This window comes from Seriola aureovittata, chromosome 12, assembly GCF_021018895.1.
Source record: "Seriola aureovittata isolate HTS-2021-v1 ecotype China chromosome 12, ASM2101889v1, whole genome shotgun sequence".
Taxonomy (NCBI): domain Eukaryota; kingdom Metazoa; phylum Chordata; class Actinopteri; order Carangiformes; family Carangidae; genus Seriola; species Seriola aureovittata.
In genome coordinates, this window is record NC_079375.1 from 24,573,135 (window position 1) to 24,600,831 (window position 27,697).

Sequence of the window (27,697 nt, forward strand, 5' to 3'; positions counted from 1 at the left end):
GAGGATTGTGATGTTAATTACAACTTAAGTGATGTCTGCTGTCGGGGGAAGAGTGAGCTCCTACTTGCCATGCAAACTGGTAAAACGGATCGGTCACATCTCATCTCCGGGTTGGTGCTTCTATAAAAGTGTAGTGCAAACAAACTGTACAGAAAGCTAAATGATGGCTACAGTGAAGAGCACATCTGCTGGTTAGCTTTCAGCATGTGTGATTTTAAAATGCTCATTAAAAACCCTTGTTGTTCCTGGAAACACAGCGAAACAAATGGAGGCACCACTTAAAAAACACCAAATACGACATTTATTCCGTGAGCACCAGTCAGTACAAATGTTTTCTTTTCTCAGAAGCTCAAGTTTTGTTTGAACAGAAACATCATAATCGGACACGAGGAAAACATTTCAAACATTTTGTGCCTTTCAGTCAGGCCTACATCTTCTTTACAGGCAGAACTACATCTCAATCAACACATGGTGAGAGAAAATCTTAGTCATTTAGTGTGCGCCATACAAAACCTACCTCTACAGAGTAAAAAACAAAAACATTTGGACAATAACAATACACACACACACACATATATATATATATACATGTTCCAACTTCATCAAAATCTTAAAAGTGAACTCGCTAGATTTTCACACTATGTCCTGCTACAGTATAAATTAATGAAAATCACACATTGATTTCAACTCTAATACTAATGCTAGAGCACAGATGTTAATGTTGAGACTAGTTCAGCAGAAAAACAGGAACAAAATACTTTTAAATCCTGAAACTTGAACTTGAGACTTGAATTTATTTGTAAGAACAATCATTGATAAATGAGCCAGTGTAAACAGAGGTGGTGGTGAGTCAACAGGTTTTCAGCAGGGGGCGCCATTCTGTGATTATGAAGCTAAGCTTCTTGGTAAATGTTCATTGGTTCATTTATTTATTTTAATTAACCTTGCATGACTAATCTCTTCAATGTGGATTTTAATATCTGTAGATTCAACAATTAGAGCCAAGAACTTAGTGGTAAAATGTTTTTGGGAAAATCCAGACAGTTTTTTCAGAGGAAAGATGGAGGAAACTGTGATTGGACGAATTTGCTTGTAGGAAGTCGTTTACATTCAGTGTATTTACATCTAAAATATGACAGTAAGAATGTGTACAGTTCACATTGTGCTCATATGTAAAAGATAAGTCTGGTGATATTCTATATGTTTTTTCTTTATTGTCAGCGAATAACAAGTATGTATCTTACTCCGCTGAGCCGTGGAGCTTCACTGTTTTTCTAAAAACTGTTAAATACACATCACTGAGACACACTGTAGTGACTGAGTAACATGTTCCTTCATCACCGTGAACACACACACACACACACACACACACACACACACACACTGTAGTTTATTTTGCCTCAGTCCCACAGTCACTGACCTGCTGCTGTAAACAGCCACAACGGCACTAAATGTCGATTCATCCGCTGCTGCAAATAGTCCCCAACAAAAGCACAATTTCCTCCTGTTTGAGTAACGCTTACTAAAAGCCACAGTGCCCAGCTGTTGTAGGAAATTACCGAGCCGGTTTTCTCTAAAAAATAAAAGCATATATTCATGATCTGTTGTCTTGACCTGTTTTTAAAGCTGTATGTCTCCAGGAGTGCTTGGCCTGAGGGCCACAGGCAGGGTTGGGAATGTTGGAAAATACTGAGAGAAGGACTAACACATTTGTTGACAATAACAAAAATATCAAATCTCTCCAGTTTTATCCTTTACAGAGAAATCGCCGTCCTATAAGAGTCACAGCCGATTATTTGATTTCTTGAATAACCTGGAAAGTCACTGTTGTACAGTAAACATAGCGTGTGTCTACAAACAGCTAGCCTTCATACACAAGACTCAGTCTGAACTAACACACTGTCGTGATATCAGATGTGAGGACAATATTAAGGCATGGGTCTTGTTTACCCAAATTTCTGCTCCATAAAAATGGAAGAAGAAAAACAAACACTGACTTATAAGGCCACATCAGTTCCTGCAAAGTATTCTGTAGATTTTTTCACAGACTATGATGCTGCGTCACAGAAATTGTAACATGTTTTTCTTCAGTTCCAGGCATCCATTGGTTTTCATTTGTTTCCAAACAGTCGCTTGTTTAATCCATTACAGTACATCAAGTCTGCTTTATTTATTTATTTATTTATTTATTTTTGTACAAACAGGATTTATTAATGGTCTGATGTTAACTGATTTCTTTTTTTTACTGTTGGGAAACAAATGAATATGTTTTGCCTGGAACTGGCAAAAAAAAAAAAAAAAATCCACAACAAACTATTACAGGCATTTGCAATCATCAGCAAAAATATAAAGTACACAGTGCAAACACACTGGTGTGACTCAGATCTACTCAGATTATGTGATGAAATGAAATCCTGCAGTTCTCCGCGATGACACGTTGTGCTGTTACATGTTCATGGTGAATATAAATAATTGAACTCTAGACATGGACGGCTGCGTGGGGGATTACACCTGGGCTCAGGTGGGAACTACAGACGAAACAAAGTGAGAGGAACTTTAATGTTGTGTTCATGTTGCTGTGCCGAGTGTAGGAGCCTGCTTCTGCGTGTGTGTGTGTGTGTGTGTGTGTGTGTGTGTGTGTGTGAACAGAAGTGCCCGCAGTCTGTACTTGAATATCATCTCTACGCAGTGACATGTCATCATAACGTGTGTATGTGCCCGCATGTGTTTCATATGCACCGTGTCACATTTTCTACTTTCAGCATGCCTGCATGTGTGTTTCTTTAAAGTGTTAATGTGTGTGTGTGTGTGTGTGTGTGTGTGTGTGTGTGTGTGTGTGTTTCCTCTGTCTCTTCAGGTCCTCCTTGCATGTGTGTTGCCCACATATGTGTTCTCTATACACAGCACGATGTAGTGGTTGGAGCAGGAGCGGGTGTGTTGTCCTAGCAGGCGTCCTGTCTGCAGCAGCGCAGCCTGGCCCGTCACCGCCATGTCACCCGTCCTCCACGCCTCGCAGTAGTTAGTGGTCAGGCGGATGCCCACGGTACTGGAGCCGTGCCACACCAGCTTCTCTGGCCTGAGGGGAGAGGAGGAGGAGAGTGAGTGGAGGGAGCTGCGGAGATGAGACTGACAGGAAGAACAACAGATAAAAGAGACGGTCGTGTCTCTCCTGAGTCGCCTGCTGCTTTGGGTTAGAAGTTACTTCAAACTTCTTCACTGGTGGAAAGCTGCTTTCTGTCTTTGTGGAGTTTGCATATTCTCCCTCCGTCTGCATGGGCTTCCTCCAGGTGCTCCAGTTTCCTCCCAGTCCGGGGACAGGCAGGTTAGGTCAATGGAAACTCATTTTCCAGTAGATGTTTTAAGTTCTGCAAAGGCCTGAAACTGGGACCATGATCCAGCCCATATCTGCATCATTACACACACACACACACACACACACACTCACCATGCTGAGTCAGTCATAATGTTGCGTCCATCAAAGGAGTAGATGGGTACGGACGGGTTAAATGTGCCTCCGTTCCCAGAGAAGATGGACATCCAACTACTGAACAACACTTCACCCTGAGAGAGAGAGAGAGAGAGAGAGAGAGAGAGAGAGAGAGAGAGAGAGAATAGACGAATGAAACTGAAATGAATGAAATCTGCATCTTTAAATCTGTGGGAACGCAGTGGAAGAAACGGCTTAACCCCAAGTAAAGAAAAACTAAAGTTCAGAAATACTCTGTAGCGAAATACACGATCGCCTGCTTTATTTAAGATCAATCTGTGTTCCCTTTTTTTTTAAAATAAACCTGTAAATACAAATGTCCCCTCACCCTGATGTTAACCACCGGCATGTCAGTGCGGTCCGCCTTCCTCACAATGGTTGCCAGGTCCTGGAGGTGCGAGGACAGGAAGGCCCTGTATGTGGCTGTAAGGCCCATGGAGCGCGCCTGCTGGTAGCACTGGAAGTCTGCCCCTCGGATACCGCGCATATCCCCTTTCAGAGGGGCGTTCAGAGCGACCAGATGGAGCTGGGACGGAGGAAAACGCAGAGGTGATGAGAAAACACGCTTGGTCCAAATCTGACACATTATTCTTCACAGATCTGGCGTCAGGCAGACGTGCAGGCAGAGTCGGGCCGTCGTTGGGCCAAGTAATTTCAGCTACCTAGGTCTGGTACAGAGTTTATAGTGTATGTATGTGTGTGAGGGCGTACATGTGTTTATTACACTCACCCCGGGAACAGCGTTGAAGGTCTGGGGCAGCACGTTGTAGCTGGGCTGGTATCCTCTGCTGCCCTCCTGCAGCTCCTGTTAAAAAACATTTAACTTTAAACATTGGATGTGTGAATGCGCTAAACTACAGAGGTGTTTTCAAAAGTGTGTGTGTGTGTATGTGTGTGTGAGAGAGAGAGAGAGAGAGAGAGACAACCTGGCTGTGGATCCTGTGTGGTCTGCTCCATTCTCCAGGTCTGCTGAGGGACTGAGACGCCGCTGAGGATGAAGGCCCGTGCTGGATCAACTCTCCGAGCTGTAAGACGAAACACACACCAACACAGTCTGGGTAAGTGCTACGATCCTGTGTTGAGTTCACCACTTTTGTTAAGTTAAACGGCACTTTAGATGCATTTGACATATTTTAGCTTCTATTATTAAAAAGTTGTATTTTCTTAGGTTCAGGAAACTGAGCTGAGGTTCTCAAATTGAAGTTTTATAAACCGTGGTTTATTCTCAGGACCGCAGGGAGATGAGGTGCACACCTGTCCCATCGAGCAGGGGAAAGACTGGGTTGAACTATAGTGGGTATTTTGTCCACCGGGTGCTGACACTGAGACACCACGAGAGACCTGACAACAATGTGTTTGTACATTGATAATAAACTACTTATGACACACACCTGGATCTTGCGCCAGCCATTGCGTGCTCTGACGTACAGCTCGCCTCCTCTCTCGGACACGTACACCAGGGTTCCCTCTGCGGCCCGTTGACTCTCTCTGTTCAGAGCGTGGATTGTTTTATAGGTGGTCACCTGAAGACACACAACACCAAAGGCATCACTGCTGCACCTCCATCACACTGTAATCAACCTTAAGAAAATATTTTTCTTGTGGCGAGTTTGTTACCGGGTTGGTGTATCCTGGAGATCCCGGTGGACCGGGGGGACCAGGAGGGCCGGGGACAGCTGATGACAACACATAGGAATGTATCTGATCTGTGACCTGTGATCTATGATCTGTAACTTCTCTTAATAGTAATAATAATTTCTCCATCTCTCTCTCACACACGAACCTGATCCGTGTGCAAATGCAGGTCCTGGAGGTCCAGCAGGACCAGGCAGGCCTCGGGATCCAGGTCGTCCGAACCCAGGGGCTCCAGGCAGCCCAGGAGAACCCACCGGACCTGGAGGACCCACGATGGACTCACCTTTTGGACCCTACAGGTATGGAAATGGAATTATTTACTGCAGATAAACTCCAGTTCAGGACTGAGATTGGGAAAGTATCGTCAGAGCTTATGAATATTAGAACTCACCACAAGTCCTGACCTCCCAGGCAGACCTGGAGGACCAGGCGGACCGCCGTCACCCTTTTCTCCCTTCTGACCTTGGTATCCCTGATCACCTCTGGCACCCTGACGGATCCACCAAGAGACAACAGATCCATATCCATATCCATATTTGCATTACACCCACTGTAAATGAGTCTCTAGAGTAAATCAGTACTCACCACAATTCCATCAGGAAATCCAGGTGCTAAGATGAAAGACAACACAACATCAATAATACATCTGTGTAATCGTACGCAACATGTTGTGAGTGAGTCAGCAAACCGATCCCACGTAATGGGACGTTTACGGCGCAGAGGACTTACCAGGTGTGCCCGGTTCTCCAGGTACTCCCTCGTCTCCTTTGTCACCTTTAGCTCCAAACGAATTTCCCCTCGACTCCTGCGCACACATAGATGCTCGTTAACATGAATCACGGATGGCAGCAGGAACACGCATGTGCACAAGCTGTTATAAAATAAAAACAATAAACGGTTGAACACAGACAGTAACATGTTAAAAATGGAAGAAAAAAAAAAAACCTGGGTAATAATGAAACAGATTTCAGAGATTAAAACATTGCTGTCAGCACTGTGAAACACCTGTTACACAGGGGAACGCATGCTACAGACTGCAGCACGAAACAACCTTCACCCGACTGTAAAGGGAAGTTAAGGATTAAGGTTAAAGCAGGTACTTAGAAAGATTTACAGAGGAGAGACGTGTTGTACACTCAGTTAGCCTCAATCACCTCCTGGAAGCCCCCCGGGCCAGAAGCCCCCCGGGCCAGACCACACCCCCCGACAACAACTTCAAGTCTCACGCTTTAACAGAGAAGGGTTGCACAGAAAGAACCCACACACCCGACACCACGAACAGAGGAAGATCGATCTATTTCTCACTTTCACTGCAACCAATTAATGAAGGAGTTTTTCTTTGGAACAAATATTAATTTAAAGTTTCCAATAGCCGACATTTCAGAGATAGTTTCCTTTTTTAAATCGATTGAACTGAAAGCGATTTGGCACCAACTCTGATTTATGTACAGAGGGAGGATGAGTATCGACAGTTTCGTTCTCCTCCCTGTCAGAGGTTCATCCAGCTTCCTCTTCCTTGAGATGATGATGAGGAGAGTAAAGACGGATGAGACAAGCAGGATTCAGACCCAGACCCCCTTTAACACCTGGCATTAACATTTGTCCTGAGTGATCATATTGGATTTAACAAATACACAGAAAACACTCGGTGTAAATAAACCCACTGAAGATCAGAACGGCCAAATCATATTTGCAGGTGGCTGATGCATCTGGCGACTGCTTACGATAAATTTTTCTCGCATAGATCCAACCACAAATATGTGTTTCAGGCAGGTAAAATAATGAAATACAACCTGTATACAGGAGGGATGTTAATGCCTGATGAAATGAGGCCAGACCCACAAACATGGAGCCTTTTCAAAGATCATTAGGACGGTGGGAGCGCAAAGAGGAGAGGATGAAAGGAGGTAAGGGAGGGGGGGGGGGGGGGGGGTGCTGTTTGTAGCCCAGACCGGAGAGCTGCCATGCTGCTACACCCACACACCGACAGAACCACTGGACGGTCCGATTTCACACTGAAACGGACCAATCAGGTGGTCCGACTCAGACTTACTCGTCCCTTTTTGCAGTGCGGTCTGGGGCGCACCGGGAACACTGTCTTTAGGATTCAGAGAAGAGCAGCGTAATCAGACTAAAATAAAACATTTAAATTAAAGTAAAATCAACTCGACAAGATTCAGGGTCATAAAAAAAACCATAAAAACACATACAAAGATACTGATGCTCACTGACAACCACAGATGTGATTTTGACATTAAAGAGATTAAAGGTTTGTACAGACACAAACACAGATTCATACTTACTCCATTCAGACCGATAATTCTTCCTGGATGTCCGGGAGGGCCTGGAGGACCGGGTGGCCCCTGAGACAAGACAACAAAACGGTTTCCTATTTAACGGAAGAGTCCATTGATAATTATCCGTGGGTTCAAAACCGTTAGCGACCCCTTTCACATACTGTGCGTGTAGTCATGTGATCCATTGTGGAGGTCAATGACTATAATCCTTAACCTGCTGATCTTATATTGATTGAGTCTTTAACAACTTCCTCTTACCGGCAGGCCAACAGAATCTCCTCTGTCACCTTTCTTTCCAGCCATACCAGGTCGACCCTACAGAGGGAGAGAGAGAGCATGAAATCAGTATTTACATCATTACATTACTTCATTAAAATTTAAATTACTTTTAAAGAAATTATTGAATTAATAGAGTTTCTTGAATTTCTTGGCGCTGACAAACATAGTTTAACGGATTAATTTTCCCCCACACTGGGTCTGTGTATTCTTCTCATTGTTTCTCAGTAGATTGTCGACATAAAGAGGGTCGTGGTCATTTCCTGACCGTGTACATCCGAAGAAACGCTACTCACCGGGCGACCGGGGAAGCCGTACTCTCCTTTCTGTCCATGCGGTCCTACCGGGCCCTGAAATAAACACAACAACACGTGGATAAAATGCATGAGCTCCTGGGTGAACTATTTATTTTAAGTATTTCAAAAACAAGAGAATCGTCGACAGAGCTAATAAAGAGTTTTCAGATATAAAATCAATTTAATATGAACTCACCATAGCTCCAGCTGATCCTGGGAACCCACGGTCACCCTGCGAAAATACAAAGCAGTACAGCAAAACATGAGATGCATGTGACATATAGAGTTTTATTCAGTTAAATGAATAAAATAAAGGTTCATGTTTTGATTCTTGTGTTACTCTTGACTTTCAGAGACTAAAAACAAATAATGTTGACATTGACTTCTGTATAGAAGCAGATGCAGCAGTAATTCAAATATTCAAATTAACAGAATATACAAAAGATAGTGCAGGCGGATGTTGAGGATCATGACTGAGGGAGCAGCACAGAGATGAGACGCATCGCCTTGATACTGTAGTCGGGGTAAAGGCGTCAGTGAGTGGGTGAAGTGCTCGGGTCTCGGTTAAGGAGTGAACTTGTCTGGTACCTTAATGCCTTTTGGTCCTTGGGGGCCTCGTGGTGCCGCTAAGAGAGATCCGTCAGCAGCAATAGTCACCCCTGGCTCTCCTTTTTCTCCCTGTTAGAGCAAAGGAAATCAAACGTCCTCATCTGTACTGTTTCATATTAGAGCTCCGTCGTCACTCATGTGGTCAGGTTCTCACCTTGATCCCTCCCGGCCCCCGGTTACCTGGAGGGCCTACGTCTCCCTTTGGTCCTCGGGGACCCTGAAGAGGGATGAAAGGATAGTGAGGCAGAGTTGGCACTTTGAACTAGGATGATAGCATTTAAAAAAAGATGGCCGCCGGGTCAGTGTACATTTTTTTTAGGAAGACTATAAAACATCAGTTCAAGTAAAACAAAATGACGTCTTCTCGGCCTGTGGCAAAAACACTACAGCAGTTCTGCTACTTACCATGTTTAGCCCAATGACAGCAAAGGCAAAAATAATAAGAAATATGTCACATTGCTTTTAAATAATTGTGGCATCATTGTTCACTGGCGGTTAAATACTTAATGTCCTGTGATACACAAGCTCAGCATTAGATGATGTAGCAAAAGGCTCTTACAGGAAATCCAGCTCTGCCAGGCCAGCCTTCAGGGCCCTGCAAACACACACACACACACACACACACACACACACACACACAGTCAGCTGGATTAATCATCACTTCTGGTACAGCCATAAACCACATGCTCACACTGTCAGTGTCATCTAACGAAGCTGCAGCTCCAGCAATTCAAAAATTATTCTGCTTTACAGCAAAAGACTCCTTGTATTACAAGTTAAACAATTACGTAACTGTGTGTTTCTGTGCTACTGATGTCAAAGATGTAAGTGGCGGTAATCAATTTATCGCCCTCCACCCTGTCCAAAAATTGACTAAGAGACATTGTCACTTTGCTTCAACAGTTTATTTGTACGCACCATGGGCCCCGGTGGTCCTCTGATCTCCGTGAAGTTGAAGATTCCCTCTGTAACATTGAGGAGCAGCTGTAGACAAATCGTACACGGGGTAAGTTGTGGCGTCGGTTTTCAAAAAATTCACTAAATAGTGAAGAGAAAATGCCTTTTGTGTGTTTGCACGTGCACGTGTACGTACATCCTGCAGATTAACAGTAGGCCCAGGAGGTCCAGCCGGCCCAGGTGGTCCTGGGATACTGAGTCCATCAGCGCCTCGCTCACCCTGCAGGGCAGAAAAACAGAAAACGCTGTCAAGACGGTGGAACAAAATGTGCAGACCACATCAGACTGCTGTCAGATATTATATCCACACATCATGCTTTCTTCAGCAAACCTACCTTGGCTCCTGAACTGCCTTTTTCTCCTTTAGCCCCCTGTTTTTAGAGAGATAGTAGAAATGAATGTGTTAGTGTGTTTAAGGGTGATCTACATAGAGAGTTTATTATTTAAAATAGAGACAGTTTCAATGCAGCCAGTTCTGTGCTGAACATGTGCCAGACAGGATGCACCATACGAACTTTAACATGTGTTAATAAGCTAAATGATCAACACGTTTGCTGTGGAAACTGCTCACCCTAGCACCCGGTAGTCCAGCAGGACCCTGAAGACCCTCAGGTCCTGGGTCTCCTGGTTCACCCTGCAGTCAGACACAGCATAAGGAGAGGTGGCTCCAGTTTGTGCCATAAAACCAAACAAAACTTAATATATAAGATATAAACAGTCAGGACTGAGAGTAACAGAGAGGAGAGAAGATCATACACAATGTGACAGATAAATGTAAAGCAGAACCGTATGAGAATAACCTCACCTTGACAGAGAGTCCTGGAGTTCCTGGGGCTCCATCGTCACCCTACAGAAGACATGAGAAACTATCTTTAACTACTGAACGAGGAGGAACCATACATACAGTATTTATTATTAGCTGTCAAAAATATATTACAAATATCTTCTGGAAGTGTACATTAAATAAATATTAATTAATAGATTACCTTAGGTCCTTGTGGGCCAGGCAGGCCAGGAGGACCCTGGGAAAAAAATACAAAACAAAATAGAAAACACTTACTGTAAATGAAACAATATAAATCTATATATAAATACACACACACACACACACACACACACACAAAGACTTGCACTGACCTGTGGGCCTTTGACTCCAGCTCCCATGAGTGTGTCACTCTTCCCAGATCCCTCCATATCCTGAAAACAAAAACACAGTCTGATGTAAAGCATCAAGATGAAATCTGGACCTCTGTGCTGAGGACGAGGTTTTTCTTTACTCGTCTCTTCACTAAATGAACTTATTGTTTCCTTCTCAGCTTAATTAGCGTCAGTCCGTGGAGCGGCAGTGATGTGTATGTGTGGGTAGTTGGTATGAAATGGTGTCACCTCGACAAAGAATTTGGTTCCTGGGGGTCCGGGGGGTCCGGGGGGGCCCTGGGGACCCACTTGGCCTCTCTTCCCCTGTGGGCCAATGGGCCCTTGGGGCCCTGGAGACCCTGCTGTGCCCAGAGACCCACATTCACCCTGCAGAGATGAAAAAGAAACATGAAACTCCTATTAGCAAAAGCTGCCTATAGTTAACACTGATTTACCCTTTTTCTAACCTGAAAAACAATGAAATGTTTATTTTGGGGATAAAATAGAAACATACAGTAGCACATGTTGTGCAGCTGATTTCTTTGTTTTACTCCATGTTGAGTGTATACATTACCTTTGGTCCAGGTGGGCCAGGTAACCCTTGGTCACCCTGATGATGTAGAGAAGGAAGAAAGAGAGTGAGCGATGCATGACTTTTATTTAGGACTGGTGAACACCGGGACAATATAAGATCTTGATAAATCAGAATCAAATTATGATATGACATAAGATGTGTATATTCTATCAGACTGGTTGTAATCATAGGTCTCTGTGACACTGAGCATACCTTCGCTCCCACAGCTCCTGGTACACCTGCAGCCCCGTCTTTTCCTGCTGGACCCTGGACACACAAACGCAGACAGACACAAGTAGACACAGACAAACGAAACGGCGATAAGTGGCAGACAACAGGTTAACGTACAGAGAAACAGGACGCTAAGGTTGTTCGCCGGCCAGCGCTGAACCCAGAGGTAGCAGCGCGTCAGTCTAAAGGAATACTCAGATTTCTGGGAAACTGGCTCATGAGTCAGCTTCCTTAAGTGAAGAGCTCATCCACGCCAACGCTGCTCTGCATCACCACCACGAGCCCGGTAACGTCAGTGCGTCGTGCTCGTTCTAATTTTACAAAATGACAAACACGAAACGGACAGAAGTAGCTGCAGATAGATAAATTAAATTTTTCCCCCCCAATTTAGCTCCTTGTTCTTGCAGTCAAGCCCGTCCTGACTGCTAACCGTCCTTCAGCTGAGGTGCAGCGTGAAGCAGTGGAGTCTGCAGCTTTGGAGGCACGGATGATTTAGTTTTTCTCATCACTTAAAAGGAAAGTTGAAATCATTGCAAAATAATAATTCTGTGTATTCCTTTAACAAAGCAGTGAGAGACCAGAGGCCTCAGATTTCCTTCAGTAAGGCGCGTTGATTCCAAGGCACACTGAAGCATGACTTAATAAATTACTGGCTCCTGAAAGGCTGAATCAGCGGGGCCAAAGGACGGTGATCTGGTTGGTCATCAGTGTGCCTTGGCGGAGAGCGGCCGATACACAACAATATACAAAAAGAGAAAATAAAAAGGCAGATTTGTTTCTTTACCATGTTGGATGAAAGAGGCAGACAGCAGCTCGTACAGCAAGTCTGTGGTCACTTCCTTTCAGTTCAGTCACTTTATCATGTCAAGTGAAACTTCATTTGATAACGACACTTGAACTGAAAGTTAATGAACCAAAATGGGGATTATCGAGGCGCAAAGAGGGCAGTTATTCTTGGCGTACACAAACACACAGACAAACACACACACACACACACACAAACACACACACCACGTCAGTCATCCAGGTAAAAAGGCTTTCAGTTTAGCCAGCTGCCAGCCAGCAGTTAAGACAACATGGTAGGAGATAATGTACAGTCATGAGGCTGAGCATTGAGGCAGGGAGCTGAGGTTGGTCCTCATCATTGGTGTCACTGTTTTAACAATGTAAAAGCACAAATGATAGAAATGAAACCCTGCGATCTTCTTGTGTGTCAGATTTAATTTCGTGCTCTCTCGCCGCCTCAGTGCACGGACCTCTGACTGTAGTTTCTGCCTTTTCTCGTTTGCTCGGTTTAAAAAGCAAACCACGAGAGTAGATACCTCGCCTGAACCCCAAGCAGACCCGAAGTCAAGCCCAGACCCAGAGGCAAAGCTGGATTCAGAGCTGAACCCAGAACTGAACCCAGAGCCGAGGCCTGAGCCGAGGTCGGAGGACGACTCTGAGCTCAAACCTGACTCATCGGGTCCAGAACCACTAAACCAATCCTCAAACATCTGGAACAGAGCGGAGAGGAGGAGGAGGAGGAGGAGGAGACAGTGGGAGGGGAGTGGAAGATGAAGAAAAGGAACAAGATGTGGGAAGAATAAAGATTGATGGGGATTTAAATTAGGAAGAAATGGAGGTCGGGGATAATTAGAGTGGGGTGGAGAGGTAGAGAGAGAATACAAGACAAACTGGTCATTGGCCGTGACACACACAAACACTGATCACTACAGTTTGATGTAAGAAGGAACACAGACTAAACTACATCTAGATAAAAGCATATACCAATATATGCTCGAAGAAAGACGAACGATACACAAAAATACTTCAGAGACAGAAATTCTTTCAGAGCATGCAACACTGAGACTTTTAAATGCAAACTGGTTTTTATTAGTTCTTCAGTCTGTATTGTGATCATAACATCGCTCATTCACAACAGTGTGGAAGTCTTCCTCTGAATTCAGCTCGGTAAAGCGCCGATGATTTGGTGCTTTTACGTTTGAGAGCAAATGCTGCGGACGTCATGAATGTATTTAGGTTTGACCGCTGCCGTGTTATTCAGCGTCTGCCCTGCGACGCAAAACAGTTAACTTATGAAATGTGTGTTTGTGGGTCCTAAACGTCCAGATCTGCAGGTTTTACTTTGTTCTATATATTTGTGATAAAATATACTGAAAGTTGAATAATCTACGTCTTTCATCTCAGGGACTTACCTGGATTCCAGGTTTGCCTCGGACCCCGTTGCTTCCAGGGGCACCGGGTGGTCCAGCATCGCCAAGAGAGCGGCCTTCACCTGTGTCAGGTGACAGGTTGGCTCCAGGGGGCCCAGGAGGACCCGGAGGCCCCGGTGGACCAGGAGGACCCTGGGACAAAGACAATGTTTATTTTTCTTAGACTCTGTAAATTCAAACATCAGATTATTTCGTCGACCGCTCTGATCTTCGTCTTACTCTGATGAGCTCGGTGTCACTGTCCAGATCTTCAAACCCAGAACCCAGGGCATCTGCTCCGTACTGACACACACACACACACACACACACACACACACACACACACATACACACACTGAGATGTTAAGTGATGCTAATCATCAATCAAATCAGACGGACAGACATAAAACCAGCTGGCCCCTCCTCTGTGGTAGCTCCTGCTGCAGGAGGTGTCTCCAGGACAACAGTTTGCCATGACGACACACGCACACACACACACACACTCACAATGTGAAAACAATTAGCCACACACTGTCACGGGTGGTAAAAATGCAGGATGATACCATGGGAGCGTGTTACTGATACTCACAGGTACGCTGCGTGATCTGGGCGGTCCGGGTGGCCCGGGGAGGCCGGGAGGGCCCGGTGAACCAATTCCTGGGTCTCCCTGCGGAGGGGGAGGGCAAGAGGAAGAGGATAGGAGAAGAAGAAAGTCAAGTGTGCCTTGAATAAATTTGTTGTGAGTTATTAGCTGTAACGTCGGGGCTTCAGTCTCACCTTCTCTCCTTTGGTTCCAGCTTCTCCAGCCAAACCTGGAATTCCTTGAGTTCCTCTCTGACCCTGCAGATGAAGATACAGTTCAGTTATTATCAGTTATGTATGATATAAAAACAGCAATGAAGCGAGAGGACGAACCAAAGAGATAAAATAACTTACTGCATCTCCTTTGTCACCCTTGCTTCCCTGTGAAGAGAGAGTAGACGGATGAGGAAGCGAGTGACACAAACAGAGCTGACAAAAAAAACACAAAAACACACCGATACACATGCTCTCTCTCTCTTTGACGCACTCACCTGCTTTCCATCTTTCCCCGGCAGTCCAGGGAAGCCGGGGGTCCCCGGTGGCCCCTGTGGCCCTCTCGTTCCAGGCTGAGCTTGCCCAGGTCGAGTTGTAGGTCCCGGGGGACCGGGCGGGCCGGGTGGTCCGGGATCTCCGCGCTCTCCTTTGGACCCCGGCCTGACGTGACCCTGGAAATTCAAATTAAAAAACACTCATATTATTCGTAAGTGCACTGAAGCCCTGTGTGCAACGTGTGACAGAGACAGAGATCTGAACTCACATCTCCTGATCTCTCTCCTGCCTCCTCTGTCCGGTGTGGCCCTGTAAACAGCACCAGACAACGACTCTTATGAGGCAACTCTCCTCTCACTGTAGCCATGACTTTCCATTCAGGAAAACATTTTTCAATTCTGATCTTACGTAGAATTTCCTGTCAGCAATGATGTCAATCATGCACAAAATCCTAATTAATCATCATGCCACGCACAGTTTGTAGTTCGGTTAATGTCATCGTAGAGTAAATGAACATTGATTCGTTCTGACCTCTGATCAGCATTTCTTCATTGGCCTCTGTTGGTGTCATGTGACCAGAATACTCAACAAACTCCACCTCCGGAGCCTCAGTGGGCGGAGCTCTGACCGGGACACTGTCCTCCTCCTACAAGACATGTTAAGGATGAGTGGGAAGGGTTAAAGTTGGTTAAAATTAAAATGGTACTCCCTGTGAGAAGCAGGGATTCGTTCAGTTTCCATGTGGGATATGGTGTAGTATGTATAAAACTGTGTGTCCTGACGCTGATCCTATAGCTGAGGGGTCATTACAGGTCAATCCACAGGATGCATCCTGTGAATGTGGCTGGCAAATGTCAGGTTTATTCATTCTTTAATCCAATCAAAATTATTACGATTCATCTGTGGTGTGCCCTCAATATTCATACTAAGCTACATTTACACATTTACTACACTTAAAGCAAGACGGTTCAATCGTGTGATGAACCGACTCATGGACGGACAGACCTTTAGACCAGGAGATAAATATCTAGAGTGTCAGAGAAGAGTCTGTGCCGCCGCCGCTGCTGCTGCTGCTGCTGCTGAAGGTCAGAATGAAGCATTGGCATTACAAGGACAGTGTTTTTTTGAAGCTTCAAAGTCAGTGTTGATTATGGGATGTTTGGGGTCAGACTGACTTCCTGGTTGTGGGAGGATGAAAGATTGTGTCAGAACATGAAGAAGAAATACAGACTGCTGTTTTAGGGTCTTGTTGATAAGAAGTAGGGGTGTGTGTATCACACACACACACACACACACTTGAGAGAGAGAGAGACAGAGATCCCAAACTTTCCAAAGATGTGAAGGGTTTCACACTGAATTTTAAATAATTGTGTGTGAAGTGAAGTGATTTCATGAATCCAGCCCACCTGTACTTTGCTGTGTTTCTTGTCCTGTGTGTTCTTCATCACTTCCTCCTCCGTCTCTCTGTCATCCAGAGCGTCGTCCCCGCTGGCGTATCCCGAGGCCTTCATCAGACATCGCACTTTTAAAGCAATTACTCAATTTTTTTTTTTTTATATAAATGTCTTTACAATCTACACGACACCCATCTGATATGTAAGTGTGACATCTTTGCTCATAGCTCTCGGTAGGCAAGAGGATCAACAGAGTAACAGCTCATAACTTCTTTTCTTTTTTGCCAATCAAGGCTTTTGACCAGTAGGGGGCGCCGTTTGTTCACAAGCCCATTTTCATGTACAATTCTGTTATTTATACCATAGCTACTATTGTGTGTGTGTGTGTGTGTGTATGTGTGTGTGTGTGTGCGCGCCTCACATAAGGATCATCATCTTCACACTGCTCCTCAGCTGCCCTGGGATCATCTTTTATCACCAGCTGCTGAATGGAGCCCTGTAGAGACGGAGAGACTGTTAACATGAGCTTTATAGAAATCCCGTCTTATAAACACTTTAACTGTGTTGCCTGAATCGTAATGACTCAGTTAACTGGGTCTCCAATGTTTCAAATTACTTCCAGGATGTAAACACTCTCATTTTAATCTTGGTGTTCCTGGGAAATGAGTCGGTGCACCTGTAAACACAGTGAGAGGCTGAGGGGCTTTACAATATAATCACTGGCGAACCAGGACTTTGAATTAATAAACACATTTAAGTGTTTTCTGAAGTGACTTACACTGATAATAAAATAATTGATATTCAGAACATTTTTATTTTTTTGATTTAACACATTTCCTACATTTCCCAAAATCCCAAAAATGAACTCACATGAACTCTGGACTCACAACAACATCCCCAAAACGTTGTATTTCATCATATGGAAATCCAACAATGGAATTGCATCAGTATGAGACACATTTAATATTTAATGTACTTTAATAACCTGTAAACTGCTCTGTAACTCAAACTGACTGCAGCGTAACAACTCTACTGTTTCGTATGGGAACGTGGAGAAAGATGTTCGCTCCACTCATTGGTCAACATTCACATTTACAGCATAGTAAACGCACATTGATTAAAAAGGGCCCCATACCATGAGTGCTCTCCTTTGAAGCCTCGAAACAACAAACACCCAAGGACACACACATGCACACACACACACACACACACACATACACACAAAGCGACCCAGATATTTGCTGCTGAGCATGCACATATGCCGTGGCCATGCTTCAGACAGATAACCTGTTCAGAAAGTCAGGCAACACTGAACAAAGCGCACTGAAGTGGGCGTGACTGCATCCATTCGCCATGGCAACAACAAGTGACAAGCAGCTTAGATTGATCTTCTGCTTGTAGTTTAACCTCACTACACTATCACACTTTGCCACAAAGGCCCGAGTCCAGCCCTTGATCTGACCACAACTAAGCCTTGACCACATGTCAACACTGTTTACATCTCCGACTTCCTCATTTGCCTTTGACTCCCTCCCCCCATCCTCTCCTCCCTCGCCATGTGTCAACCTCTTCTCTCTTCCTTCTTCTCCCTCTCTATTCTTTCCTCCCTTCTTACTTCCTCTGTCTCTGATCTTCCTCCTCTGCGTTTTATCCGGCACAATCTGTAACAGAGCCAGCACAGGGTTTGACTAGAGGTGGTCATGACATCTCGACCCTGTTTCGACCTGGCTGTACACAGATCCGGACCGTGTGTTAGAGATGGAGAAGTCTTGGAAAGCCAGGATGAAGTATTTTTCTCTGAAATAATGTAATGTAATTACTTTCTATGTAAATTTAAATATCCAGTTAAAATAGTTGTTAATGTTTGGGGGTTTACAACTCTCATATCTCTCCATTAAATATGAAGCTAGAGCCATGAAACAGTTAGCATAGCTTAGCTTAGCTTAGCCTAGGAAGACTGGACACAAGGGGAACAGCTAGCCAAACATGCCAAATGCCACAAAAAGCTAAGTGTAAAATGTTTACTGGGAGATAGATGTGATTTGTTACCTTTACCACAGAGTATTACATTTTTTTATATTATTCTGTGTATTATTCTTATATCCGTACTGTAGAAAGCTGGCACCTGAGCACCTGCAACCTCATGAATAAAACCTGTAACATGAAGAAAATGCTCAGATGCAGTTTTAGTTTTTTTCCTGGTGCCTTGGTAACAGGGACAACACCCAGGGAAGGCATTTTCATTTTGTGCTTTTTTCATACTCAACAACATTCAAATTACACAGAGAAGGAGCCAAATGGTTAATGGACAAACGGCTTCAGCAGACTGAACGTTTCCCTGATGTGATCCTCAGGCCGACAGCACAGACCAGAGGCACAACAAGGAGCAGGACTTATTCTTTCTGCAGCTTTGCAGGAAAAGCAAAACTCCTCGTCCTCTTCCTCGTCCTCCACGAGATACAAACACATCCACAGATACAAATGTTATTCACTCACCACAAACTTGTCGAGCCCTGTGCTTCCTGCATTAGCTACAAAGATGCCTGAGTTGTGAGAAAAAGTGAGTCTTTCAGGCCTCCGGTGGAAAGTAGCCCTCTCTGCCTCTCCACAGTCCATGTAGAGACGCACCTCATCGTGCTCCACCACCACCTGTCAGGCAGAGCAAACACACCCTTTAAAAAGAAATACATTTTATCTGTATTGCTAGGAAATTTACCTTAAAAGAAGTGTTTTAATAGAGAGTTTAACTTGGCAAAATTGAAGAAGAATGGTCCTTTTTTTTTAACAAATCAGGAGATGGAATTACACACGTTTAAACAGCACATAGTTGATTTGCATTTTATACTAGTGAAATCATCTTGCTGCACTTGCAAATTGTTTTTATTAATAAAATGTTTTATTTTTTTAGGATTTTAAGACCCACCGTAAACCGCGTCCACTGGTCCGTCATATCAGGGACACTGAAGGCTGCAGCTTTGTGGCTGTGGGAGGCCTGCTGTCCGTCAGTGTAGTACAATAAGATGCTCTGGAGGCCCCCGCGGACTGGCGTGAGGGCCAAACCCAGCTCCACCACCTTCTGTTGGGAATCTGTGATGGCAAAGAGTATGCCTCCTCTTGGGCTGGCTGGACGCACCTGGAATAAGGACATGGTATGGAAGACATCGAAGGTCACAAAAACTCCCTGCTTCAGTACAGTAGTGCTCACGTGAATAAATACATTAATATACAATAATCCACAGAAGTTCCAGTATAAATAGAGACAATACAATCCTTTCTGTGTTTATTTTAACAAGCAAAAAGTTGTCTTGCTTTATCATAAGACTTCCACCAGGTGGCGCCCCAGAGAGGCACCGGCCCACAAGCTGTTCTACAGCACAATAAACTCCTGTAACATACTTGGCAATTACTTGATAGTAGATAAGCACTATTGTCTCTAGGCCGCTTTTTTCAAAGCCATGGTGACCCCCTTTAAAAACCTTAATTAAAGCATGAAGGAGGTTTAAAAGGTTGAAGAGTTCAACTCTCTAGCTTTACCGTGACAATGATGGCAAAGTCCTTGTAGAAGGACCCTGGCACGAAGGTCTTGGTGAGCCGGCCGATGTTGGCTTCAGGCCCGAAGTTGAAGGCTGGAAAACCCTCGTAGCCAGGAGTGAAAGAGACCGAGGGAGGGAGGGGTACGCCAATTAACTCGGTCAGGTCCAGATGACCTCCCGAGCCTCGATCTGACAGAGACACAGAGAGAAGACAATGTTCGAATGTGTAAATCTAAACAACAGGTGGAGCCGAGCTGAAAAAGATTTCCCTTGACATGTGTTTTTGATGCTAAGTATTTGCACTTATGTGACTTTTTACTTTGCTCCGACTATACTGCAGGTGTACCTTACTTCAGAGGTGCACAGTAGGTGTCATGGCAGATGTGTGAATCCCGATTCAAACTTTCTTCCCTTGTTAGCTACCTGTGTGTTGCTGGTTCATTCACCACATTAGAGGAAGAGAGGTACCTCTGAATCATCCTGACATGCCTTTAATTGGACTTGATTTGATCCTGACTCTGCCTGCGCCTCACTGCTCTGCCTTGCATGGACATAATCCTCCGAAACAGACAGACACACACAATAGCTGGTAATTAGAGTATTTAGTGTGTATGTGATGAGATGGCTTCACATTCCCTTGATTCCCCCCACTAAGGAGCCTATCTCCCGTAGAGACAAACTCTCACCTCAGCATTCCAGCCAGGCTCACCCCTGATACCTATATCTCTGTCATGCACACACACACACATAGACACACACACACACACACACACACACACAGATAGAGATGTATTTGCATATACTTGCACTCACATCAAACACAAATCTCACCCACATGAACACACACAAACTCCCAGACCAGAAGGGCCGACATTTGGGGGTCTCTAATTCGTCAGCCTGACCAACTGGAAACATACCTGATTAGAGGGTTCAGTGTGTAAGTGTCTGAATGTGTGTGTGTGTGTGTGTGTGTGTGTGTGTGTGTGTGTGTGTGTGTGTGTGTGTGGAGGCGTGCTTCTGTGCACCACTCAAACTGCTCTAAGTGGACTTCTTTACATTCACACATTTATTGTTGCAGACCCAGGTGGTGAGGTGAACGTTCAAGATGTGCACATACACACCACAAACACACACACACACATACACACACACACACACACACACACATACCACCAACACAGACCAAAGACCTCACACCTCCAATCCAGATGTGCAGTCATTAGTACTCTGTAATGAGGGAAATGGGCAACCGCTGGTCTGAGAGAACTGAAGTGACCTCCAGCATGTTAACTAGTGGCCACTGTAGAGGTTTAACTTTTCATTTCTGCCCTGTGAGACATACATTTGAAAATAAAGGCCAGTCTTACTGCTTGAATCTGGTCTGACTTGGCAGCAGAGACCTGGTGGTGATCACCAATCATAGCTTGGACGGCAGCCATTTCAAGATACAGACTATGCTCACACTGTTGCTGCTGTGAAGAGTTCTCAGGGTCCAAGTTGGCCCAAAAAGGAAGGAAAAAACAGGGGTCAAATGGTCAAATAAAGGGGTTTGTGAGAAAGGATGGAAAACTAAAAATGTCTCAGCACAGTTTTGGAGAGTCAGTCTTGTGTTATATAAAACAATTTGCTAATCCTATTTCCCTTCTTTATCAAAGTTAATTTTAACAATTTGTTGAAAAAAAAAAAAAGAAAAAAAAAGTCTCATCAACAAGGCAGTGGGAAAACTGTAGACAAGCTTCAAAAAGGTATAAGGTTCACAGGCTGAATGGGTAGATAGATGAAAAGGATATAATTCCTTTACTTTCTTGACTATTGACAAAGATTATTTAAGGTCTAAGCTATGCTAGTTATCTTTTTGCAGTAGTGGGTCTTTAGCTGTTTCTGTGTTTTATATGACCAGTGTAACCCCCTGGCTTATTTTGTTCATTAACCCTAGGATATTATCCTTTATTTTCCATTTGTATAGTTATGCAATATTCTATAATAATAGTATATTATAGTATATAATATATATAGTATATAGTTTAAATGTATGTAACCAATTACATGGGGAGTAGTGTAAATTTCCACGACATTGAATGTAACATAAAAAGTTTGTTTGTAAGGTAACCCAATCCGTTTATTTTATTCTCACATACTACAGCGCTATGTTGTATCGTACCTTCCTATTGGTCAGCTATAAAGCAACGTCAAGTTCCTTGGTTACTGATTGGCCAGGGGGCGGGAGAACAGCAAGCACGGGTGTGTGAGAGCAGTTGATCAGATGTAGCTGCGTCATCGCAGCTCGGCAAGAGAGCGGAGAAGAAAAGATATCCGTTGAGTGTGTAAACGAGGTGTTATCGTTGTCAACGTGCTTCACATAGTGTACGAAGCTCAGTGAGTTAAAGTCAGTGACATTTTGATCAACTACCGCGTTTTCAGCGTTTCGAAATAAGTGTGTGTTTCGTCTGAGTTACGAGCACGCTAAGCTAGCGCAGCGCTAAGCTAGCGCAGCGCTAACCGCTCGCTAGCACCTCGGTGGATCCCATCAGCCCGACGACGAGCGAGAGGAGACCAGATAGCGCACTGGGTGACCAGGTAAAACCCAGCTGCACCTCTGGCTACGAGGGAGGAGAGTCCTTCTTCATCCACGGTCAAGGATCGGGCGCCATCTTTAATGTGGGCCAACGGACACCAGCCACAGGCCTGCATTGAAAGGTTTAATTTTATTTCACTGCTTGCTTTTTGTGTGTTTTTCATAGTGTGGGCCCACAAATATTGAATGTATTGTTTGAACTTTTTAAGGTTTATTATGTAGTTAAAGGTACATAAGAACTCCTAAAAGAGCAAAATAGAAGCTAAATGAGTTAGAGTAATTAAAGAGAGTGTTTTTATGTACTTTAACTCATGGTTTTCTGTTTAGTAACGGTATTAACTTGAATTTCAGTCTATAATTCCCGACAGAGGGGAGAGGGTGAACAATTTGACTGTTTATCTGTTTGCTTTTACTCGGATCTTCCTATACAAGTTGCTCCAAATTCGGTTTAATAAATTCTTTTAATTTCATGGCTGAGATGGTTTAATATGAATTGTTATAGATAAGGTGAAAGGTAAAGAGGGATAAGGGCACACTAAAAGTGAGATCACAGATAATGTTATAGTCTTTACTCTTTCACACAGTAAACATATTGCACAGGTAGTATCACCGTTAAGAGGAAGGTAACAAGCCTAGGAGCTGTTCATAAGACCAGTGAGTAGAACAGTGTTACACCAGATTCAACAACTACCTTGTTTATGTAAGATAAAAAATAAACAGAATTTCTTTACCAAGTTAAAAGTTGTGAATTGATATGTTTCAATTATAGGAAACAACTAGTGGGAAAAGTAGCACTAAATTTAGCATGTGATCCGATCGCAAGTGGACAGCTCTCAGTTTGTCAGTTCACACCTGGCTTTAAAATGCGTCTCCACATGCGTCTTGATTGACCACTTGTGATCGGATCTCAGTTCCTTCTCTATAATGAATACCAATAAACAGGTATGCGTTGTTGATTTCGACAATTGACAAATTGGTTTGTTGTGTGTGTGTGTGTGTGTGCAAAGCGGCAACCTCCAAGGCTGAAAGACTCCCATGTGAAAATGCCCAACTTTACAGCAGAAATAAACATGTTTACAGCCCGGTACAAAACGCTTTTGGTCTCCATGACTAATTTCCTCCTTCATGTGAAACTGTATGGGCGATGAATTTTTATATAACTAACTTGTTTAAATTTTATTAAGACTTAAAGTTCTGCATAATTGAGGGTGTACCACTTTGATTGACAGACAGGTGAGCATATGCCTGCACTGAAGTCTCAGCTCGATACGCATCCCTCCTTTTTTGCCCATTTTTGGATTAACCAGGAGTTTGATGGGAGTTAGGTACTGCCAAGATGGCGACGGCGGAACGGCCCACTCTGAGCTTCAAAACCGCTTTTCAGAAACCTGTTCTTGACATCACAGAGGCTACGTCCATCTTTATTTATGGTCTATAGTGTGTGTGTGTGTGTGTGAGAGCGAGCGAGGGAGAGACAGGGAGTGGTGCATGGAAAGGTTATTTGCATATAAAGGGGAGAAGTTAGATCCGATTACAAGTGGTCAATGAGACGCATGTGGAGACGCATTTTAAAGTCAGGTGTGAACTGACGAAGTGAGAGCTGTCCACTTGTGATCGGATCAGTGAAGATGCATGTTAATACTAGTGAACATGTGCAATAAACACATTGCAAAAGATGCAATGAATTGTTTTACACGAGCGTAGTGTGCTTACTTTAATATAATAGTGAACTGTTATAAACAAGCTAAAAGGGAAACTTTGTGTGTGTAGACTGCAGCTTAATTTGCCACAATAAAATTAAAGCTAGTCTGAGACAGCAGCAAAGATACCTGCAGCAGAAATAGATACAAACACGGGTTAAAATGCGCAATTATAAGTGAGTCCAACATTAAAAATGTATGAAGTTAAAACTACAAAGGCATTTTGGGAAAAATGTAGTTGAAGTAAACGACAAAGATAATATACTTCAGTCACACTGGGCATTGTCTTTGTAAAATCTTGAAAACATATGTGTAAAACAGAAGCACACAGAGACCTGGTGGTGATTAATATTACTCATGTAATTAAGAAATAATGCAACATTGCAGATGGTGGTTAAGTAAATGTAGCTTAATGCTCATAACTTAGTTTTTTCCACTGGCAAGGACACACACACACACACACACACACACAGGGCCTGCAGACAAATCCTATTCATGATCATGTGATAGGGATTTAATACATACAACATAATTCATGCTGACATCAAATGAGATTATAAACTCATATCTCACACCTCCAGAACTACATTTATTAATTGGTCCACTGATTCAATGTTGCCATGACGGTTAGTAAATCCTTCATTCATATAAGCTGGTGAGTTACTCAGGTCCCAGTTAGACTTCAGGTTTATCAAACAGTAAATCAGCGATGACGTCGGTTTCATTCATTCTTTTCTTCGAGTCAAACAGTCTGCCAATCATCTGATCACTCCTTCATGTTGCATCATATTATTCCACCCTAACTCCTTACTGCTGAACCTAATCCTCATCATGCTGGCCACATGAACGCTTGATCATCTTGTGGAGACTTCTAAAACCAATTTTAACAACCCCCTCAGCGTTGCCATGTACAACCTTTTAAATCCACCTTGACCCTGGAATGCCACACAAAAGCATCCTGCTCCTTTGTCCTCCACATTTCTCGGACGTTAACAAATGTGGCTCAGAGCAAATCCAAGTACTACCTGCATACTACGCAAACAAAAACCAGAGCTTCTGTCCTGCTTCATCAGACATTGGGACATGATTGGAGTAAGTTCAAGATATAAGATTTGATTTAAAGATCAGCGAGTGTAGGTAAGGGACTGAACCACTGACCTATCAATTTGACATACTGAAACAATGGTTAGGTTAGTGAGTGTGGTGGATCTGTTGAACTCACTAAAAACAGGATCGTAGAGAGTAAAAGTTACAGTATCACCAACTCTGCAGACTCCCTTTTAATGTCTTTCAGCTCAGTTTTGGTTTTTACTTCCTGTGCTTAATGCTCTGGTTCACTGGCCAAACTCTTATCAGCTTTGTTTCCTGTAGCAACAGGCTGCTGTTTTCAATTAAAACACTCTGATAAACTAATGTTAATGAATACCTGTATCTACTAGAAGTATATCTCTTCATCTACAAGTTCCCCATAGTAACTTTATGAGGTAGAAAAAAAGCCAATGTTGTGTTTACAACTTGTTTCTGCTGCCCTCAGGTGGCCAAAACATTTTTTAGGGGTATTTTATTTAATTGTTACAGAATGGTCTTATTCAGTAAGTTATTCTGTTGTTCAAGTTAGAAAAGTCATTACATCAGAGAGCGTCACTTTTAGGTTGCTTGCATCCTGTGATCAGGACATATAACTGTCACTGTCACTAGTGGTTACTTTTATAACCACTATGTAAATTTAACCTCTTCTTTAATTTCTGTTACTAAATCTGAAGAAATTGACACCAACCCTGATTGAGACTTTTTATGCTAATGAGATATCAACACCTCTGTAACACTCACCGGTCTTCCAGTGTTTCAGTGGTTTGTATTGGGACCTGGTTTTGCCACCTCCACCTGGATTGTCCTCTGGAGGTAACGTCCCGGGTTCAGCAGTGCTATGGCCTGAGATTAACACTCCATGGGTGGGTGTAGGGGCCAGAACAGACCCCTCTATCTGAGTGCTACCCTCCACAGTTTCCTCCGTCACCCCATTCTCCTCTCCCGCCAGCTCTGTTGTCACTGGGATGTCAGAAGGGCCCGGGGAGGTGATGGATGGAGAGTTGATGGAGGGAGGAACAGAAGGAGAAGAAGAGTCGGATGTGGTCTTAGGGTTTGCCCAGAATAAACTCCACCACTGGGCTTGTACAGGACAGGAGAGGAGGAAGAGGAGAACAAGAGAGAGGCGAAGGGCCCCCATCCTCTATCTGTGTCTCACGGCTGTGTCCAAGCACACACTGATGCACGCTTAACAATCCTGTTAACTGTGGCCACGGAGAACTGCACGTGTGCAACAGGCATGTAGCCAAGACAGGTAGCACGCAGCACTACTTGCACATGCACAATCCTATAGATGTGTAGAAGTAACACTCAGTACTTTAGGAGATCCAGTGTCACAAAAAATAATCAAGGGATGACTTTTCAGCCTCTTACTGTCCTCTCTGGTGTTCCCTCACATTTCTTTTTTTCCTCTCCTCTCTCTCCTCTCTCTCTCTCTCTCTCTCTCTCGTTATGTCCTCGCTTTCTCTGTCCGTCTCTGTCTTTTGCTGTTTCTAACTCCCCAACATCTCTCTTTTTTACCTTCCCTCTCCTCCCCCCTGTGTAATTACTGACTCCCCCCTCCTCTGCCACTCTACAACACAGCCAACTTGGTTTTCTCTCCCCTCTTCACTCAGACAGGCAGATTAGAGAGTTAGTTAGTTCACTACTCCTCCCTCCTCCTCCTCCTCCTCTCCTCTCTCTCCTCCCATTTGTGTTCTGTGGATCAAACTTGTGGTCTCTCTCGTCACACTATGTCAACAGCCTGTCAAGCTTACGAACACACTGCTTAACTATTATTGATTTATTAATTAAAAGGTGCATCATTCAAAATGCTGCAGTTGCAAACATTTTTGTTGTCAATCATCCCCCCGTCTCCTTTTGCTGTTGCTATGCAGCGTTCACCAGCTAATACAACAGAAATGAAAAACTTGCATCTAAAAGATCATATATGTCTCTACTAATAATGAAGTATCCAACAAAATACTAAGAGCAGAGAGGTTTCTTTATACAGACATGGAGGCGAAGCATTCCTCCCTGGTCTCCTATGGGACAGTTACACAAATACTTCTTCAGCTAACTGGTAAATTCAAACCTTGAAAGTTGGTACTGCAGTGCACAAGCGTGGACTGGAGGTTGGAGACTGAAGTGCAATCATGCTTTCCCAATTGACTTACTGCTACTATTAATATAGATAGGTGTAACTGAACAAAAGGGAGAAAACATAATGGACAGAAATAAATTTACTGCCCTTTAATCCAACTTCATATCTTACTTATCTCTATTTACATACATAACAGGGGTAGGAAGAAGACCGATCTTCTTAATCTATAAATGTTTGACTTGATATTGGTCAGTTGAGATGGTCAGATGATGCATCAGAAATGTCATAACAGATGACATTCTTTGGGCACCTGACTAAAAAAATGACAAACGGTTCAATGGAAACATTTCTCTCTGCTGCAGCTCACTGGTCAGGGTGAGAGGCCCCATGTTGATGATGACAAAGAGATGCCTGTTCTGCTGTGTTGTGCTTCTCTAAATGTTTGGTGAGGTCCAGGATGAGGGCTGAAGTCCTGCTGAGGATGGGGCGTCGCGTGGAGATGTTTGTTCAGGCTCATACTTTAGCGTCAGAGATTAGAAGTTTGGTGCACTTTGTTTTTGG

The 27,697-nt window shown here is 43.8% G+C and overlaps 1 protein-coding gene across 3 annotated transcripts in view; it reads right to left on the reverse strand.

Moving 5' to 3' along the window:
- Nucleotides 1-278: 278 nt before the first annotated feature.
- col15a1b (collagen, type XV, alpha 1b) overlaps nt 279-27,697 on the reverse strand; it is a 43,038-nt gene continuing 15,619 nt past the window's right edge. The window contains exons 1-43 of one of the 3 annotated variants that reach the window (XM_056391273.1): nt 25,798-26,634; nt 19,694-19,881; nt 19,083-19,292; nt 18,656-18,808; nt 16,581-16,655; nt 16,172-16,270; nt 15,297-15,411; nt 15,034-15,074; nt 14,768-14,941; nt 14,631-14,657; nt 14,472-14,534; nt 14,284-14,361; nt 13,935-13,997; nt 13,698-13,847; nt 11,482-11,535; nt 11,269-11,304; nt 10,944-11,081; nt 10,695-10,754; nt 10,544-10,579; nt 10,363-10,404; nt 10,129-10,191; nt 9,893-9,928; nt 9,694-9,777; nt 9,519-9,584; nt 9,160-9,195; nt 8,755-8,817; nt 8,580-8,669; nt 8,188-8,223; nt 7,992-8,045; nt 7,678-7,734; nt 7,426-7,485; nt 7,176-7,220; nt 5,852-5,927; nt 5,708-5,733; nt 5,514-5,612; nt 5,271-5,415; nt 5,105-5,163; nt 4,879-5,010; nt 4,414-4,512; nt 4,218-4,292; nt 3,816-4,013; nt 3,446-3,561; nt 279-3,076 (exon numbers count right to left, since the gene is read on the reverse strand). In XM_056391273.1, coding sequence (XP_056247248.1) covers nt 2,854-3,076; nt 3,446-3,561; nt 3,816-4,013; nt 4,218-4,292; nt 4,414-4,512; nt 4,879-5,010; nt 5,105-5,163; nt 5,271-5,415; nt 5,514-5,612; nt 5,708-5,733; nt 5,852-5,927; nt 7,176-7,220; nt 7,426-7,485; nt 7,678-7,734; nt 7,992-8,045; nt 8,188-8,223; nt 8,580-8,669; nt 8,755-8,817; nt 9,160-9,195; nt 9,519-9,584; nt 9,694-9,777; nt 9,893-9,928; nt 10,129-10,191; nt 10,363-10,404; nt 10,544-10,579; nt 10,695-10,754; nt 10,944-11,081; nt 11,269-11,304; nt 11,482-11,535; nt 13,698-13,847; nt 13,935-13,997; nt 14,284-14,361; nt 14,472-14,534; nt 14,631-14,657; nt 14,768-14,941; nt 15,034-15,074; nt 15,297-15,411; nt 16,172-16,270; nt 16,581-16,655; nt 18,656-18,808; nt 19,083-19,292; nt 19,694-19,881; nt 25,798-26,194 — 4,137 coding nt within the window. In that variant the 5' untranslated portion in view covers nt 26,195-26,634 and the 3' untranslated portion in view covers nt 279-2,853. Of the gene's footprint in view, nt 3,077-3,445; nt 3,562-3,815; nt 4,014-4,217; nt 4,293-4,413; nt 4,513-4,878; nt 5,011-5,104; nt 5,164-5,270; nt 5,416-5,513; nt 5,613-5,707; nt 5,734-5,851; nt 5,928-7,175; nt 7,221-7,425; nt 7,486-7,677; nt 7,735-7,991; nt 8,046-8,187; nt 8,224-8,579; nt 8,670-8,754; nt 8,818-9,159; nt 9,196-9,518; nt 9,585-9,693; nt 9,778-9,892; nt 9,929-10,128; nt 10,192-10,362; nt 10,405-10,543; nt 10,580-10,694; nt 10,755-10,943; nt 11,082-11,268; nt 11,305-11,481; nt 11,536-13,697; nt 13,848-13,934; nt 13,998-14,283; nt 14,362-14,471; nt 14,535-14,630; nt 14,658-14,767; nt 14,942-15,033; nt 15,075-15,296; nt 15,412-16,171; nt 16,271-16,580; nt 16,656-18,655; nt 18,809-19,082; nt 19,293-19,693; nt 19,882-25,797; nt 26,635-27,697 lie in introns of those variants that run through there. The other 2 variants (XM_056391275.1, XM_056391274.1) reach the window with 2 other exon arrangements.